Here is an 18,394-nt window from a genome sequence, read left to right as displayed (position 1 = left end):
GACATGAACTCATCCTTTTTTATGGCTGCATAGTATTCCATGGTGTATATACACCACATTTTCTTTATCAAGTCTATCACTGATGGGTATTTGTGTTGGTTCCAAGTCTTTGCTATTGTGAACAGTGCTGCAATAAACATATGTGTGCATGTGTCTTTATAGTAGAATGATTTATAATCCTTTGGGTATATACCTAGTAATGGGATTCCTAGGTCAAATGATATTTCTGGTTCTAGATCATTGTGGACTGTCTTCCACAGTGGTTGAACTAATTTACACTCCCACCAACAGTGTAAAAGCATTCCTATTTCTCCATATCCTCTCCAGCATCTGTTGTTTCCTGACTTTTTAATGATTGCCATTCTAACTAGCCAGATGTGGTATCTCATTGTACTTTTGATTTGCATTTCTCTGATGACCAGTGATGATGAGCTTTTTTTCATATGTTTGTTGGCCACATAAATGTCTTCTTTTGAGAAGTGTCGGTTCATATCCTTTGCCCATTTTTTGATGGGGTTATTTGTTTGTTTCTTATAAATTTGTTCAAATTCTTTGTAGATTCTGGATATTAGACCTTTGTTAGATGGATAGATTGCAAAAATTTTCTCCCATTCTATAGGTTGCCTGTTTAATGATAGTTTCTTTTGCTGTGCAGAAGCTCTTTAGCTTAATTTGATCCCATTTGTCAGTTTTTCGTTTGTTGCCATTGCTTTTGGTGTTTTAGTCATGAAGTCTTTGTCCATCCTTATGTTCTGAATGGTATTGCCTAGGTTTTCTTCTAGGGTTTTTATAGTTTTAGGTCTTATGTTTAAGTCTTTAAACCATCTTGAGTTAATTTTTGTATAAGGTGTAAGGAAGGGTTCCAGTTTCATTTTTCTGCATATAGCTAGCCAGTTTTCCCAACGCCATTTATTAAATAGGGAATCCTTTCCTCATTGCTTGTTTTTGTCAGATTCGTCAAAGATCAGATGGCTATGGATGTGTGGTGTTATTTCTGAGGACTCTGTTCTGTTCCATTGGTCTATATGTCTGTTTTGGTACCAGTATCATGCTGTTTTGGTTACTGTAGCCTTGTAGTATAGTTTGAAGTCAGGTAGCATGATGCCTCCAGCTTTGTTCTTTTTGTTTATGATTGTCTTGGCTATACGGGCTCTTTTTTGGTTCCATATGAAATTTAAAGTAGTTTTTTCTAATTCTGTGATGAAAATCAGTGGTAGCTTGATGGGGATAGCATTGAATCTATAAATTACTTTGGGCAGTATGGCCATTTTCACAATATTGATTCTTCCTATCCATGAGCATGGAATGTTCTTCCATTTGTTTGTGTTCTCTCTTATTTCCTTGAGCAGTGGTTTGTAGTTCTCCTTGAAGAGGCCCTTCACATCCCTTGTAAGTTATATTCCTAGGTATTTTATTCTCTTTGAAGCAATTGTGAATGGGTGTTCACTCATGATTTGGCTCTCTGTTTGTCTATTATTAGTGTCTTTGAATGCTTGTGATTTTTGCACATTGATTTTGTATCCTGAGATTGTGCTGAAGTTGCTTATCAGCTTAAGAAGCTTTTGGGCTGAGACGATGGGGTTTTCTAAATATATAATCATGTCATCTGCAAACAGAGAGAATTTGACTTCCTCTCTTCCTATTTGAATACCCTTGATTTTTTTATCTTGCCTGATTGCCCTGGCCAGAACTTCCAACACTATGTTGAATAGGAGTGGTGAGAGAGGGCATCCTTATCTTGTGCCTGTTTTCAAAGGGAATGATTCCAGTTTTTGCCTATTCGGTATGATATTGGCTGTGAGTTTGTCATAAATAGCTCTTATTATTTTGAAATACGTTCCATCAGTACCTAGTTTATTGAGAGTTTTTAGCATGAAGGGATGTTGACTTTTGTCAAAGGCCTTTTCTGCATCTATTGAGATAATCATGTGTTTTTTGTCATTGTTTCTTTTATGTGATGGATTACATTTATTTATTTGCATCTGTTGAACCAGCCTTGTATCCCAGGGATGAAGCTGACTTGATCGTGGTGGATAAGTTTTTGATTTGCTTCAGGATTCAGTTTACCAGTATTTTATTGAGGATTTTCATGTCAATGTTCATCAGGGACATTGGCCTGAAATTTTTTTGTGTGTGTGTCTCTGCCAAGTTTTGGTATCAGGATGATGCTGGCTTCATAAAATGAGTTAGGGAGGATTCCTTCTTTTTCTATTGATTGGAATAGTTTCAGAAGGAATGGTACCAGCTCTTCTTTGCACCTCTGGTAGAATTCAGCTGTGAATCCATCTTCTCCTGATTTTTTTTTTTTTGTTTGGCTGGTAGGCTATTAATTACTGCCTCAATATCAGAGCTTGTTATTGGTCTATTCAAGGATTTGACTTCTTCCTGTTTTAGTTTTGGGAGGGTGTATGTGTCCAGAAATTTATCCATTTCTTGTAGATTTTCTAGTTTATTTGTGTAGGGGTGTTTATAGTATTCTCGGATGGTAGTTTGTATTTATGTGGCATCAGTGGTGATCTCTCCTTTATCCTTTTTTATTGTGTCTATTTGATTCTTCTCTCTTTTCTTCTTTATTAGTCTGGCTAGCGATCTATCTATTTTGTTGATCTTTTCAAAAAACCAGCTCTTGGATTCATTGGTTTTTTTGAAGTGTTTTTCATGTCTCTATCTCCTTCAGCTCTGCTGTAATCTTAGTTGTTTCTTGCCTTCTGCTAGCTTTTGAAGTTGTTTGCTCTTGCTTCTCTAGTTCTTTTAATTGTGATGTTAGACTGTTGAGTTTAGATCTTTCCTGCTTTCTTCTCTGGGCATTTAATGCTATAAATTTCCCTCTAAATACTGTTTTAGCTGTGTCCCAGAGATTATGTTATGTTGTGTCTTTGTTCTCATTGGTTTCAAAGAACTTAACTTATTTCTGCCTTGATTTCATTTTTTACCCAATAGTCATTCAGGAGCAGGTTGTTCAGTTTCTATGTATTGTGTGGTTTTGAGTGAGTTTCTTAATCCTGAGTTCTAATTTGATTGCTCTGTGGTCTGAGAGACTGATTGTTATGATTTCCATTCTTTTGCATTTGCTGGGAATGTTTTACTTCCAATTATGTGGTCAGTTTTAGAATTAGTGTGATGTGGTGCTGAGAAGAATGTATAGTCTGTTGATTTGGGGTGGAGAGTTCTGTTGATGTCTATTAGGTCTGCTTGTTCTAGAGCTGAGTTCAAATCCTGAATATCCTTATTAAGTTTGTGTCTCATTGATCTGTCTAATATTGACAGTGGGGTGTTAATTATTGTGTGGGAGTCTAAGTCTCTTTGTAGGTCTCTAAGAACTTGTTTTATGAATCTGGGTGCTCCAGTATTGAGTGCATGTATATTTAGGATAGTTTTCTCTTCTTGTTGCATTGATCCCTTTACCATTATGTAATGCCCTTTTTGTCTTTTTTGATCTTTGTTGGTTTAAAGTTGTTTTATCAGAGGCTAGGATTGCAACCCCTGCTTTTCTTTTTGCTTTCCATTTGCTTGGTAAATATTTCTCCATGCTATTATTTTGAGTCTGTGTGTGTCTTTGCACATGAGATGGGTCTCCTGAATACAGCACACTGATGGGTCCTGACTCTTTATCTAGTTTGCCAGTCTGAGTCTTTTAATTGGGGCATTTAGCCCATTTACATTTAAGTTAATATTGTTATGTGTGAATTTGATTCTGTCATTATGATGCTAGCTGCTTATTTTGACCATTAGTTGATGCAGTTTTTTCATAGTGTCGATGGTCTTTGGAATGTGGTATGTTTTTGCAGTGACTTGTACCAGTTTTTCCTTTCCATTTTTAGTGCTTCCTTCAGGAGCTCTGGTAAAGCAGACCTGGTGGTAACAAAATCTCTCTGCATATGCTTGTCCGTAAAGGATTTTATTTCTCCTTCACTTACGAAGCTCAGTTTGGCTGGATATAAAATTCTGGGTTGAAAATTCTTTTCTTTAAAAATGTTGTATATTGGTCCCCACTCTCTTCTGGCTTATAGGATTTCTGCAGAGAGATCTGCTGTTAGTCTGATAGACTTCTGTTTGTGGGTAACCCAACCTTTCTCGGTGGCTGCCCTTAACATTTTTTCCTTCATGTTAGCCTTGGTGAATCTGACAATTATGTGTCTTGGGGTTGATCTTCTCGAGGAGTATCTTTGTGGTGTTCTCTGTATTTCCTGAATTTGAATGTTGGCTTGTCTTTCTAGGTTGGGGAAGTTCTCCTGCATAATATCCTGAAGAGTGTTTTCCAACTTGGTTCCATTCTCCCTGTCACTTTCAGGTACACCAATCAAAAGTAGGTTTGGTCTTTTCACACAGTCCCATATTCCTTGGAGGCTTTGTTCATTCTTTTTTTGCTAATCTTGTCTTCATACTTTATTTCATTAAGTTGGTCTTCAATCTCTGATATCCTTTCTTCTGCTTGATCGATTTGGCTGTTGATACTTGTGTATGCTTCACGAAGTTCTTGTGCTGTTTTTCAGCTCCATCAGTCATTTATGTTCTTCTCTAAACTGGTTATTCTTAGCTTTCTTGCATTGGGTTAGAACATGCCCCTTTAGCTTGGAGGAGTTTGTTATTACCCACATTCTGGAGCCTACTTCTGTCAAATTGTCACACTCATTCTCTGTCCAGTTTTGTTCCCTTGCTGGTGAGGAGTTGTGATCCTATGGAGGGGAAGAGGCATTCTGGTTTTTGGAATTTTCAGTCTTTTTTGCGATCATTTTTCCTCATCTTTGTGGAGTTTTCTACCTTTGGTCTTTGATGTTGGTGACTTTCAGATGGCGTTTCTGTGTGGATGTCCTTTTTGTTGATGTTGATGCTATTCCTTTATGTTTGTTAGTTTTCCTTCTAACAGTTAGGCCCCTCAGCTGCAGGTCTGTTGGAGTTTGCTGGAAGTCCACTCCACACCCTGTTTGCCTGGGTATCACCAGCAGAGGCTGGAGAACAGCAAATATTGCTGCCTGTTCCTTCCTCTGGAAGCTTCATCCCAGAGGTGTGCCCACCAGATGCCAGCTGGAGCTCTCCTGTATGAGGTGTCTGTCGACCCCTGCTGGGAGGTGTCTCTCAGTCAGGAGGCACAAGGGTCAGGGACCCACTTGAGGAGGCAGTTTGTCCCTTAGCAGAGCTTGAGCACTGTGCTGGGAGATCCGCTGCTATCTTCAGAGCCAGCAGGCAGGAAAGTTTAAGTCTGCTGAAACTGTGCCCATAGCTGCCCCTTCCCCCATGTGCTCTGTCCCAGGGAGATGGGAGTTTTATCTATAAGCCCCTGACTGGGGTTGCTGCCCTTCTTTCAGAGATGCTCTGCCCAGAGAGGAGTAATGTAGAGAGGCAGTCTGGCCACAGCAGCTTAGCTGAGCTGCGGTGGGCTCTGCCCAGTTCAAACTTGCTGGAAATTTTGTTTACACTGTCAGGGGAAAACTGCCTACTCTCAAGCCTCAGTAATAACATGACGGATGCCTCTCCCCGCACCAAGCTGGAGCATCTCAGGTTGACGTCAGACTGCTGCGCTGGCCACAAGAATTTCCCCAGTGGATTGTAGCTTGCTGGACTCTGTGGAGCTGAGATCTGCTGAGCTAGACCACTTGGCTCCCTGGCTTCAGCCCCCTTTCCAGGGGAGTGAACTGTTCTGCCTCACTGGCTTTCCAGGTGCCACTGGGGTATGAAAAATAACTCCTGAAGCTAGCTCAGTGTCTGCCCAAACAGCCACCCAGTTTTGTGCTTGAAACCCAGGGCCCTCGTGGCGTAGGCACCAGAGGAAATCTCCTGGTCTTCAGGTTGTGAAGATCATGGGAAATGTGTAATTCCTGGGCAAGAGTGCATCTTTTCTCATGGCATGGTCCCTCACAGCTTCCCTTGGCTAGGGCAGGGAGTTCCCCGACCCCTTACACTTTCCGGGTTAGGCAACACCCCACCCTGCTTCTGCTCCCCTCCATGGGCTGCACCCACTGTCTAACCAGTCTCAATGAGATGAGCTGGGTACCTCAGTTGGAAATGCAGAAATCACCCACCTTCTGCGTTGATCTCGCTGGGAGCTGCAGACCGGAGCTGTTCCTATTCGGCCGTCTTGCCAGCCACCTGATAATTGCATTTTTCAATGTTGAGGTTTTAAAATATTTCACAAATTACTTGATACTGCTCCCTTCAAAGGGTGGAACCTGATTCCTCTCCCCATGAGCATGAGCCGAATTTAGTGACTGTCTTCTAAAAAATAGAATATGGTGGAGATGACTGTGTGACTTTCAAGAGTAGGTCATAAAGGTATTACAGATTCCTGCTGACCCTGTCTCTCGGATCGCTCATTCTGGGGAAGCCAGCTGCCATGTCATAAGGACATTCAAGCAGCCCTGTGGAGAGGCTGACATTGCAAGGAATAGAAGCCATTTGCCAACAGCCCTTTGAGTGAGTCATCTTGCAGGAGGATCCTCCAGCTCCAGACAAGCCTTTAGATATCTACAGCCCCAACCAACCTCTTGATTGCAACCTTATGAAGAGCCACTCAGATAAGTTTCTCCTAGATTCTTGACCTGCAGAAATTCCAAGAAATAAATGTTTGTTTTAATGCTGGGAAGTTTGGGAGTAATATTTTACACAAGATTAGGTCGCTAACTACAGCAGTTCATAAACTGTTCTGTAAGGTAATTGCTTACAATATTTTGCTACTCTGGACACTAGGAGGGGCTCCACCTTCCTTTCACACTAAGTTATGGCCAGGAATGGAAAGAGCAATATCACTCTAATCTCTAATTGTAATCCTCATTTTTTTTTTTCTCATGTTGCTGTTTCACTTCTACATTCTGCAGTGGGAAGTCCTGAATATTCAGTGTTAATATTGATGCCTATTTAATGATGGATGCATTTTAAAAAATATTCATTGTAGAAGGCATTGCAAGCATTAGAAAAAAATATTTCTAATATAAAAGTAATTACATGCTTTAATGATAAAAACATTCAATGAATTAGTAATGGAAGGGAGTTTCTTCTACATGGCGACGAGCATTTATGAAAAACCCACAGCTAATGTAATCAGTGGTTAAAGACTGAAAGCTTTCTGTGTCGGAACTCAGAAAACAATGTCCTGAAATGTGGTGCTTTGACATGCTGAACTAAAGAAGCAGTCTCAAGGTCTCTCTGAACCCCACCCATCTAATCTTCTGTCTCTCCCAAAGCAGAGAATGAGACTATTCTCTGAAGTTTCCTTTTCTACCTAAAAACTGGGCCCCAGAGAGGAACACAATTGCCTTCAATTCCTTCCCTGAAATTTCATCAATCAGAGAAGATTAAAACTCATATCACAGAGGAAGACACTGAAAATTTAACACCATTACAGCCCAGATGAAATTTGAACTTTGTCCCAACTATTAATAGTATTTGTTCTCTGGTCCTATCTCATTCAGTTTCCAAAAAGAATCATTCATAAGATAATGTCTGCCTCCAGGTCCATTCATTTCCTCCCCAAAATCATTTACTGCTACAGCCCCACCTAATCTTCCCCTATGGAGCATTTTTACCCCACTGGTTATTGGGTAGCATGCACATTAGAATAAATTTGTTTTTTTTTTCTCCTATTAATCTGCATTTCTTCAGTTCATTTTCAGTGAACCTTCAGAGGGTGAAGGGGGAAGCTTTCCCTTCTTTGCCCCTATACCCCTAAATAAAAAACAAGATGAGGATGTCTGTTTTTGCCACTTCTATTCAACATTTTACTGGAAGTTCTAGGTAGAACAGGCAAGAAACAGAAATAAAAGACATCCAAATAAAAAAAGAAGTAAAACTATATTTATAGATGACATGATATAATATATAGAAGATCCTAAAGGATCCACACAAAAATATTAGACCTAATACATAAAGTCATAAAGTTTGTGGGATACAAGATAAACACAGAAAAATTATTTGTATTTTTATGAAGTAGCAATGAACAATCCAAAAGTTAATTTAGGAGAACTATTTATAATAGCATCAAAATCTTAGCAACAAATTCAAGAAATGCAAGTCTTTGTATACTCAAAGCTATTAAACATTTTTGAAAGGAAGAAGACCTAAATAGATGGAGAGATAGTCCATGATCGTAAACTGGAAATCTTACATTTCCCAAAGTAATCTACAGATTCATTGCAATCGCTATCATTTTTTTTTCCCCCTGAGATGGAGTCTCACTCTGTCACCCAGGCTGGAGTGCAGTGGCGTGATCTCCACTCACTACAACTTCTTCTTCCCGGGTTCAAGCAATTCTCTTGCCTCAGCCTCCCAAGTAGCTGGTACTACAGGCATGCACCACCACCACACCCGGACAATTTTTTTTTTTTTTTTTTTTTTTTGCATTTTTAGTAGAGACAGGATTTCAACATGTTAGCCAGGCTGGTCTCGAACTCCTGACCTCAGGTGATCCACCCACCTTGGCCTCTGGAAGTGCTGGGATTACAGGTGTGAGCCACAAGACCTGGCCTGAAATTGCTATCAAAATCATAACACCCTTTTCTGCAGAAATGGAGAAGCTAATCATAAATTTCGCATGGAATTTCAAGGTTCCTTGAATAGCCAAAACAATATTGAAGAATAACAAAGTTGACAGACATATATTTCCTCGTCTTAACAAGGAAGCAAGATAGCCCACCCACATGTAGGCAGTCTTGGCAACCTTAGGCTCCCCTTTGGTTACGGCCCCTTACCGGTGACAGGGAACATAACAGGAGGGCTCTCTGGGAGGGTGCCATCCCTTTAGGGATGCCAACCTAAAGGAAAGAAGATGAGAAAAAATATGGAGCATTTGTTTGGGCCAAGGTTGAGGGCGACAGCTCAGGACACATTTCACACTTCAAGGTTGCCTTTGGAGAGTGCTCCGGAGAGCAAAAGAGGGCTCACTACAGAAGTTGTTCTTCAGGAATTCTTGTAGGTTTACAGAAATAACATTGGTTAGTGAGTGGTTGAACTATAGGGTGTATGACTATGACATTTTATGGCTACTTGGTGTCAGTCTAGAGCCTGAATAGCAAGTGGCCTCAAGAGGTAATTACTTATCTCAAGGGGGAGTGAGATGTGACTACTGTTACATTTGATTTTATTAATTTATTATACTTTAAGTTCTAGGGTACATGTGCGCAATGTGCAGGTTTGTTACATAGGTATACATGTGCTGTGTTGGTTTGCTGCACCCATTAACTCGCCATTTACATTAGGTATTTCTCCTAATACTATCCCTCCCCCTGCCCCCCACCCCACTGTGTCCAGAATTGGTTTCTTCTGATGGGTTCTTGGGCTCGCTGACTTCAAGCATGAAGCCACAGACCCTCGTGGTGAGTGTTACAGTTCTTAAAGATGGTGTGTCCAGAGTTTGTTCTTTCCAATGTTCAGATGTATCTGGAGTTTCTTCCTTCTGGTGGATTTGTGGTCTTGCTGACTTCAGGAATGAGGCCACAGATCTTCGCAGTGAGTGTTACAACTCTTAAAGGCAGTGCCTCCAGAGTTGTTTCTTCCTTCTGGTGGGTTCATGGTCTTGCTGACTTCAGGAATGAAGCCGCAGACCCTCGTGGTGAGTGTTACAGCTCATAAAATAGTGCAGACCCAAAGTGTGAGTAGCGGCAAGATTTATTGTGAAGCACAAAAGAACAAAGCTTCCACAGTGTGGAAGGGGCCTGAGTGGGTTGCCACTGCTGGCTGGGGTGGCCAGCTTTTATTCCCTTATTTGGCCTTGTCCACATCCTGCTGATTGGTCCATTTTACAGAGCACTGATTGGTCCATTTTGCTGATTGGTTCCTTTTACAGAGTGCTGATTGGTGCATTTACAATCCTTTAGCTAGACACAGAGTGCTGATTGGTGCACTTTTACAGAGTGCGGATTGGTGCATTTACAATCCTTTAGCTAGACACAGAGTGTTGATTGGTGCATTTACAATCTTTAGCTAGACACAAAAGTTCTCCAAGTCCTCACCTGACCCAGAAGCCCAGCTGGCTTCACCTCTCACCATGACAGACCCCAGTGTGTGATGTTCTCTGCCCTGTGTCCAAGTGTTCTCATTATTCAGTTCCCACCTATGAGTGAGAACGTGTGGTGTTTGGTCTTCTGTCCTTGTGATAATTTGCTCAGAATAATGGTTTCCAGCGTCATCCATGTCCCTGCAAAGGACATGAACACATCCTTTTTCATGGCTGCATAGTATTCTGTGGTGTATATGTGCCACATTTTCTTAATCCAGTGTATCTTTGATGGACATTTGGATTGGTTCCAAGTCTTTGCTATTGTGAACAGTGCTGCAATAAACATACGTGTTCATGTGTCTTTATAGTAGTATGATTTATGATCCTTTGGGTATATACTCAGCAATGGGATGGCTGGGTCAAATGGTATTTCTAGTTCTAGATCCTTGAGGAATTGCCACACCATCTTCCAGAATGGCTGAACTAATTTACACTCCCACCAACAATGTAAAAGCCTTCCTATTTCTCCACATCCTCTCCAGCATCTGTTGTTTCCTGACTTTTTAATGATGGCTATTCTAACTGGTGTGAGATGGTATCTCATTGTGGTTTTGATTTGCGTTTCTCTGATGACCAGTGATGATGAGCATTTTTTCATGTGTCTGTTTGCTGCATAAATGTCTTCTTTTGAGAAGTGTCTGTTCATATCCTTTGCCCACTTTTTGATGGGGTTGTTTGTTTTTTTTCTTGTAAATTTGTTTTAGTTGTTTGTAGATTCTAGATATTAGCACTTTGTCCGATGGGTAGATTGCAAAACTTTTCTCCCATTCTGTAGGTTGCCTGTTTACTCTGATGGTAGTTTGTTTTGCTGTGCAGAAGCTCTTTAGTTTAATTACATCCCATTTGTCTATTTTGGCTTTTGTTGCCATTGCTTTTGGTGTTTTAGTCATGAAGTCCTTGCTCATGCCTATGTCCTGAATGGTATTGCCTAGGTTTTCTCTTGGGGTTTTTATGGTTTTAGGTCTAACATTTAAGTCTTTAATCTATCTTGAATTAATTTTTGTATAAGGTGTAAGGAAGGGATCCAATTTCAGCTTTCTACATATGGCTAGCCAGTTTTCCCAGCACCATTTATTAAATAGGGAATCCTTTCTCCATTGCTTGTTTTTGTCAGATTTGTCAAAGATCGGATGGTTGTAGATGTGTGGTGTTATTTCTAAGGCCTCTGTTCTGTTCCATTGGCCTGTATCTCTGTTTTGGTACCAGTACCATGCTGTTTTGGTTACTGTAGTCTTGTAGTATAGTTTGAAGTCAGGTAATGTGATGCCTCCAGCTTTGTTCTTTTGGCTTAGGATTGTCTTGGCAATGCAGGGTCTTTTTTGTTTCCATGTGAATTTTAAAGTAGTTTTTTCCAATTCTGTGAAGAAAGTCATTGGTAGCTTGATGGGGATGGCATTAAATCTATAAATTACCTTGGGCAGTATGACCATTTTCATGATATGGAATGTTCTTCCATTTGTTTGTGTCCTCTCTTATTTCCTTGAGCAGTGGTTTGTAGTTCTCCTTGAAGAGGTCCTTCACATCCCTTGTAAGTGGTATTCCTAGGTATTTTATTATCTTTGTAGCAATTGTGAATGGAAGTTCACTCATGATTTGACTCTCTGTTTGTCTGTTATTGGTGTACAGGAATGCTTGTGATTTTTGCACATTGATTTTGTATCCTAAGACTTTTCTGAAGTTGCTTATCAGCTTAAGGAGATTTGGGGCTGAGACGATGGGGTTTTCTAAATATACAGTCATGTCATGTGCAAACAGGGACAATTTGACTTCCTGTTTTCCTAATTGAATACCCTTTATTTATTTTTCCTCCCTGATTGTCCTGATCAGAACTTCCAGCACTATGTTGAATAGGAGTGGTGAGAGGGGGCATCTCTGTCTTGTTACATTTTAAATGCCTCTCTGGGCCTGACAATTTAAAGGGACTAGTATTCCTCAGATGAAAAGTTATTTCCTTTCTTGAGGCCTAAGTTGGCATACACAGCTCCTTCTTTCAAAGTCAATTACTAGGTTAAAAAGGATGTTAAGTCTCTTTATAAATATTGCCACATCTCTTTCCAGAAGTTATACCAGTTTTCACTGTCATCAGTGGTGCATGAGTCTTAGACTCACTACACTCTTGCCTTTAAAGTAGAAGTAATAACAAATACATAAACTTGTATATGTATATAGGTTTTTTTTCCATAAAGCATAAGTAGTTAATGGGGCTGTATACTCTACCCACTTTTGTTTGTGAAACACTTTTCTATTTACTTGGCATCCCCTTTCACTGTCAGTGGTGCCCTAATGACAGTCAGTTGTACAGTCACCATATCTCTAATACATACTTTTTAAATTTCCAGTTCCAGTTTCAACTTAAGTGAAGTGACAATTTAAAGAGAATTATTTCATAGGGGATATAGCTTCTTAAATCTTCTTTGTGCTTTCAAGACAAACTTTTCTAAATTTAAAAAATTACTGCTTCAGTAAATAATTTGTATGGTGTATTGAAGAGTGTAATACCTCTTCTCCCTTTGCTTCGACTTAAAAATAAATGTTATTGTGCCGGTTGTTCTCTAATTCCCTTTGAATAGATAAAAATATAGCTAATTTCAATACCTGCCACCTGTGTAGATTTTCTTTGGTCTCCTTACCTATATCTCCTTTGTACCTAATGGAATTCCAGTTCCTCTCTGAGATCATCGCTAATAGTTAATCTATATAGTTTTAGGCCCTATTTCTAGTGAATATCTGGTGGTGATTAGCTGCTATTCTTGTCTCTGTCTGGTTCTCTGTACTTGGTTTTAATTAAGAATCTCAAAAAAGGTTTATTAGTATATAACACTAACTGTACAATGTCCACTTTTTCTACTGCCCAGCTCTTACCACATCTTGACTATACTTCTCTGAAATCAAACCCCTCTATTTTCTGAGCAGAGTTTGAAAGACCTCCTTTGTTTTAGATTGGAAATGAATGTGCTCTAAATTGGGTGTTGTCTGGTTCAGCCCCCTTCACTGAGAACTTCAATCCCCATATACAGAAAGAAACCTTGGGGAAAGGTGATGTCAGGGGAGAAGAGGATTCTGGATGTTTTAGAAATACATGTACATATTAATAGTAGGGGAGTGGCTGCTGATTTTTCTCTGGGATGTATACTGTAACTCTCTGACTTAAGTATATAGTATGAAGTGTAACACCTTTACTGAGCTGCAGCAAATCGGGGCTATTTGTATCAAATTGCTGAATTTCTCAATTCAGAATCTCGCAAGAGATCTAACATTACTTTCAAGTGTTGTACTGCATGTGGTTGCAACAGGGAGTGTTTAATCTTCTGTTTTACTCTAGAAGCTGTAAAACAAGTTTTAAACATTTTCCCCCACCGCTACAAACATAATCATCTCATGTTAAAAGCAGTCTACTAGCAACCCAAAGCTGTCAGCTGCATTTGGTAATTTAAACCTTTACTCTTCCGTGGCTACTCTTTGCCTACTACAAAAGGCTCTGGGAGAGAAGTTGCATGTCTAAAATCAGCTTCCTTTATTCCCTCCTGGGTTGGGAGATAGCCATGAATGGATTTGAAGTAGAGTAGAAACACTTTGGCAGGTAAGTGGAGGCCAGATTTGAGGCATATGGAGGAAGATTAGAAAAGGAAAGACCAGTCAGTAGGGTTTTGTAATATGTCAAGCAAAAGGTGATGAGGGCTTGGAGTACTTCAGTGGGAGTACTGATGGAGAAGAAAGAAAAATTTGAAGAATTTCAAGCAAGCAAAATTGGCAGGGCTTGATGATATATTGGAAAAGGAATGTTAAGGGAAAAGGATTACTCTAAGGTTTCTGCTTTGGGTAATTGAGTTATTCATTGAGTCACTAACTGAATTAAGAAATGTAGAAGGATTTAGTAGGATTAGATTTGGAAGCTAGGAATGTGTGGGAAATTATGAGTTTTAGTTTGTGCATACTGAGTTTTGAGTGTTCATGAAACATCCAGTTGTTTACATTCAACAGTATATAAACCTGATGTTGAGGGAGAGATGAGTGGTGGAGATATAGGTTTGGGATTTCTCAATTTATAGATTATTAAAGCAGATTTCCCAGGGAGCGAGAAGAAGAGTGAGAACGGTAGTCATTTAAAGATAGAAGCCTAGGGACACCTTTGAGTGAAAAGCATGTAGGGGCCAAGGGAAAACTTCCCCTTTCCCCTGTGAAGATTCACTAAAAATCACTGATAAAATACAGATTAATAACGGAAAAAGCATACAAGTATTTTGTATTTAAAAGCATCCAAGTATTAATAGGATAAAAAGCATACAAGTTTTACATAACACAAGAGCCTTCAGAATGAAGACCCACAGATACAGGGGAAGTTCTCCATTTAAAATATATATATTTAACAAAATATGAACAGCCATGTAGAAATAGGATTGGACGAAAAAGGTATAAACTAGTACTAATAGACTGAGTGGGGACACCTAGCAAGGCCTGTCTTTCTAGATTCTTCTTGGCCTCGCTGTGCTACATTCCTTCCTTCTGGGTGTGGGACAGGACCCTCTCTGGTTAGGGGTCTTATGACTTATAGTCAAGGCAGGTCAGATCATTTCTTCATGGCCAGTTTTTCCATAGAAAGGGAGGAAGAATGTTAGAAAAATATTTTTAGGTTTCATGACTGGCTTTGGGGAGATGGGGCTCTGGTTTCTATGACCTGCCTTTGAGAAGAGAGATTCTAGTTTCTGTGGCTAGCCTCCAGGGAGAATGAGGGGCCAGGTGAAAGTCAGAAAAAGCTTTTGCTTCTGAGACCGCTTCTGAAGGACTTCATTTTGGGATGTTGTTTTTTGGGACCCTACAATAGAACAAAGAATGAAGTGGGAGACCAAGAAGGAAGCTAGTGAGGTGGGAGATGGTGGAGTTTCAAATGGCATCCACAGGTTCAAACATAGTAAAGAGACAAAGTGCAATAAGGATTGAAATACTTCTGTTGGATTTGACCAATTCAAGTTTATTTTGGTGAATGTGACTAGATCCAATGGATGTTAGTATTAGCTGGGAACTTTAAGATAATGTAGCCTTAACCCTTATTTTTAAAGATCAGAACATTTTAGATATAAGAACTTTGATAATTTTTATCTAGGTTATAACTAAAAACATTCCTTGCACAACATAGGTGTTCAATAAATGATGGTTGAATGAGTGATTGAACTCTTTATTGGCAGAGCCAGAACTAGAAATCATACATCCAGATTCATGTTGTAGAGAAAGCTTTTTCTCTACTGTTTTAGGTTTGAATGGTTGGGAGCCTGAGAAATAACTGACAATAGACATGTATCAGGAGAAAATACAACGTTTATTTACATGTGCACACCATAGGTAAGGTGGAAGTACTTAGTAATGAGTAACTTACTGAATAGTAGAGGTAAAGGTTTATATGCCAACTTCACAACAAAAAAGGGAGTGTGTTTAGGGCTTCCATGGGAAAGTATGGAATGTTCTATTGGACTTCCAGTAATGTGGGAGCCAGTGGCACCTGTATTTTCAGGAAGGGGATGAATACAGCTGTAGTTCCTGGAGTATCTGCCTAATGCTTCTTTCTGTTGCTGCTGATTGCTCAGATGTTTTCAGCTTAATTTTAATACCTCTTAGTGGCCCGTCACGCTACCAAAAATAGAGTGGGCTTCTTCAAGGAGATGGGCACACCGGGTTATCGGGGTGAACGCATCAATCTGCTCATCTGCCAACTGAACTAGACCTAGGTGCCAAACTGTAGTAAATTTTTATCAATGAAGTGGAAGCATGTGTTTTTGTTTTTTTGGGGGGGAATTTTTATTGAGTATCTTCAGGGAAGATTATTTCCTGCGTTATTTTCAAAAACTGGAAAGGAAGGGTCAAAAAAAAAGACAGTACCTGGCCGGGCGTGATGGCTCATGCCTGTAATCCCACCACTTTGGTAGGCTGAGACGGGCAGATCACCTGAGGTCGGGAGTCTGAGACCAGCCTGACCAACATGGAGAAACCCTGTCTCTACGAAAAATACAAAAATTAGCCAGGCATGGTGACACATGCCTGTAATCCCAACTACTCGGGAGGCTGAGGCAGGAGAATCGCTTGAACCTGGAAGGCGGAGGTTGTGGTGAGCCAAGATTGTGCCATTGCACTCCAGCCTGGGCAACAAGAGCAAAACTCCATCTCAAAAAAAGAAAATAAAATACAGTAGCTTATGTTCATGGCAAGCACCTCTCCTCATAGTCTAGTTCCAAGGAAAAAATTCCAGCGTTTCCTCAAGGCTACAGAAACAAAAACAGCATGGTACTGATAGGAAAACAGATATGTAGACCAATGGAACAGAACAGAGGCCTCAGAAATAAGACATCTACAGCCATCTGATCTTTGACAAACCTTGCAAAAACAAGCAATTGGGAGAGGATTCCCTATTTAATAAATGGTGCTGGGAAAACTGGCTAGCCATATGTAGAAAGCTGAAACTGGATCCCTTCATTACCCCTTGTACAAAAATTAACTCAAGATGGATTAAAGACTTAAATGTAAGACCTAAAACCATAAAAACCCTAGAAGAAAACCTAGGCAATACCATTCAGGACATAGGCGTGGACAGAGACTTCATGACTAAAACACCAAAAGCAAGGGCAACAAAAGAAAAAACTGACAAATGGGATCTAATTAAGCTAAAGAGCTTCTGCACAGCAAAAGAAACTATCATCAGAGTAAACAGGCAACCTACAGAATGGGAGAAAATTTTTGCAATCTACCTATCTGACAAAGGTCTAATATCCAGAATCTACAAAAAACTTAAACAAATTTACAAGAAAAAACCAACCCCATCAAAAAATGGGCAAAGGATATGAAAAGATGCTTCTCAAAAGAAGACATTTATGCAGCCCACAAACATGAAAAAATGCTCATCATCACTGGTCATCAGAGAAATGCAAATCAAAACCACAATGAGATACCACCTCCAGCCAGTTAGAAGGGCGATCATTAAAAAGTCAGGAAACAACAGATGCTGGAGAGGATGTGGAGAAATAGAAACACTTTTACACTGTTGGTAGGAATATAAATTAGTTCAGCCATTGTGGAAGACAATGTGGTGATTCCTCAAGGATCTAGAACTAGAAATACCATTTGACCCAGCAATCCCATTACTGGGTATATACCCAAAGGATTATAAATCGTTCTACCGTAAGGACACATGCACACATATGTTTATTGCAGCACTGTTCACAATAGCAAAGTCTTGGAACCAACACAGATGTCTATCAATGATAGACTGGATAAGGAAAATGTGGCATATATACACCATGGAATACTATGCAGCCACAAAAAAGGATGAGTTCATGTGCTTTGCAGGGACATGGATGAAACTGGAAAACATCATTCTCAGCAAAGTAACACAAGAAGAGGAAACCAAACACCGCATGTTCTCACGCATAAGTGGGAGCTGAACAATGAGAACACATGGACACAGGGAGGGGAACATCACACACCAAGGCCTGCCAGGGGTTGGGGGCCTGGGGGAGGGATAGCATTAGGAGAAATACCTAATGTGAATGATGAGTTGATGGGTGTAGCAAACAAACATGGCACATGTATACCAATGTAACAAACCTGCACGTTGTGCACATGTACCCCAGAACTTAAAATATAATAAAAAAAGTTTAACTTTGTTATGAAATCATTTTATAAATATTATATAATGTACATTACATGTTATATATTTGATATATTTTATATATTAGTATATTGCATATGTATATAGATATAGCTGTGTATATACATACATATTCAAATATATATGACACAGACTAGGAAATGAAATAGGTCATGGATCAAGGAATCACCAGTTTTTAAAATCATTTTATTCACATAGATATAGGTGAGAAAAGTGCATACATTATACTATGACTTTTCACAAGTTGAACATACTATGGAGAAGCATTTTACCTTTGACTGAAAACATTTAATAGAGAAATGTAAAATATTAACAGATTTCAGTATATATTGAATAAAAAAAGCTTTAAAAGCAAAAATTGCTTTCTAATACTTAAAATATGTTTTCCAGGTGTCTTTGATGTTATTTTCAACGAAAGAAATATATGCATTTTCCAAAGTCATGAGATAAGGCATCTTTCTCTTGCTCTTGACAATGGCATTGTCACTGGAATGGTGTGTAATAAATTTTCTTTTTGCCATATATCAATAGTATTATGTTTGTATATATTTTTGTATAATATACATTTATAAGATTACCATTTCCTTTTGGCTTGTACTAGTGCTTTTTTCATTCTGTTTTGTTTCATTAGTTGTTGAGATTGTGTTGCATAAATGGTTCTAAATTTCAGCAATTGGAATTTAGACAAGAAAAAGTAGACCAATTCTCTAATAACATTCAAAATTTTAATGAGCTTTCAAAAGGAGACTGAC

The 18,394-nt window shown here is 39.3% G+C and overlaps 1 protein-coding gene across 1 annotated transcript in view; it reads left to right on the top strand.

The window, feature by feature from the left end:
• Positions 1–18,394, top strand: part of LOC105552428 — an 88,013-nt gene that overhangs the window by 42,938 nt on the left and 26,681 nt on the right. The window contains 1 exon segment of the mRNA XM_011998095.1: positions 18,033–18,136. Coding sequence (XP_011853485.1) covers positions 18,033–18,136 — 104 coding nt within the window.

This window comes from Mandrillus leucophaeus, unplaced genomic scaffold (genome assembly GCF_000951045.1).
Source record: "Mandrillus leucophaeus isolate KB7577 unplaced genomic scaffold, Mleu.le_1.0 Scaffold556, whole genome shotgun sequence".
Taxonomy (NCBI): Eukaryota; Metazoa; Chordata; class Mammalia; order Primates; family Cercopithecidae; genus Mandrillus; species Mandrillus leucophaeus.
This window is presented reverse-complemented; position numbering and strand designations above follow the sequence as displayed.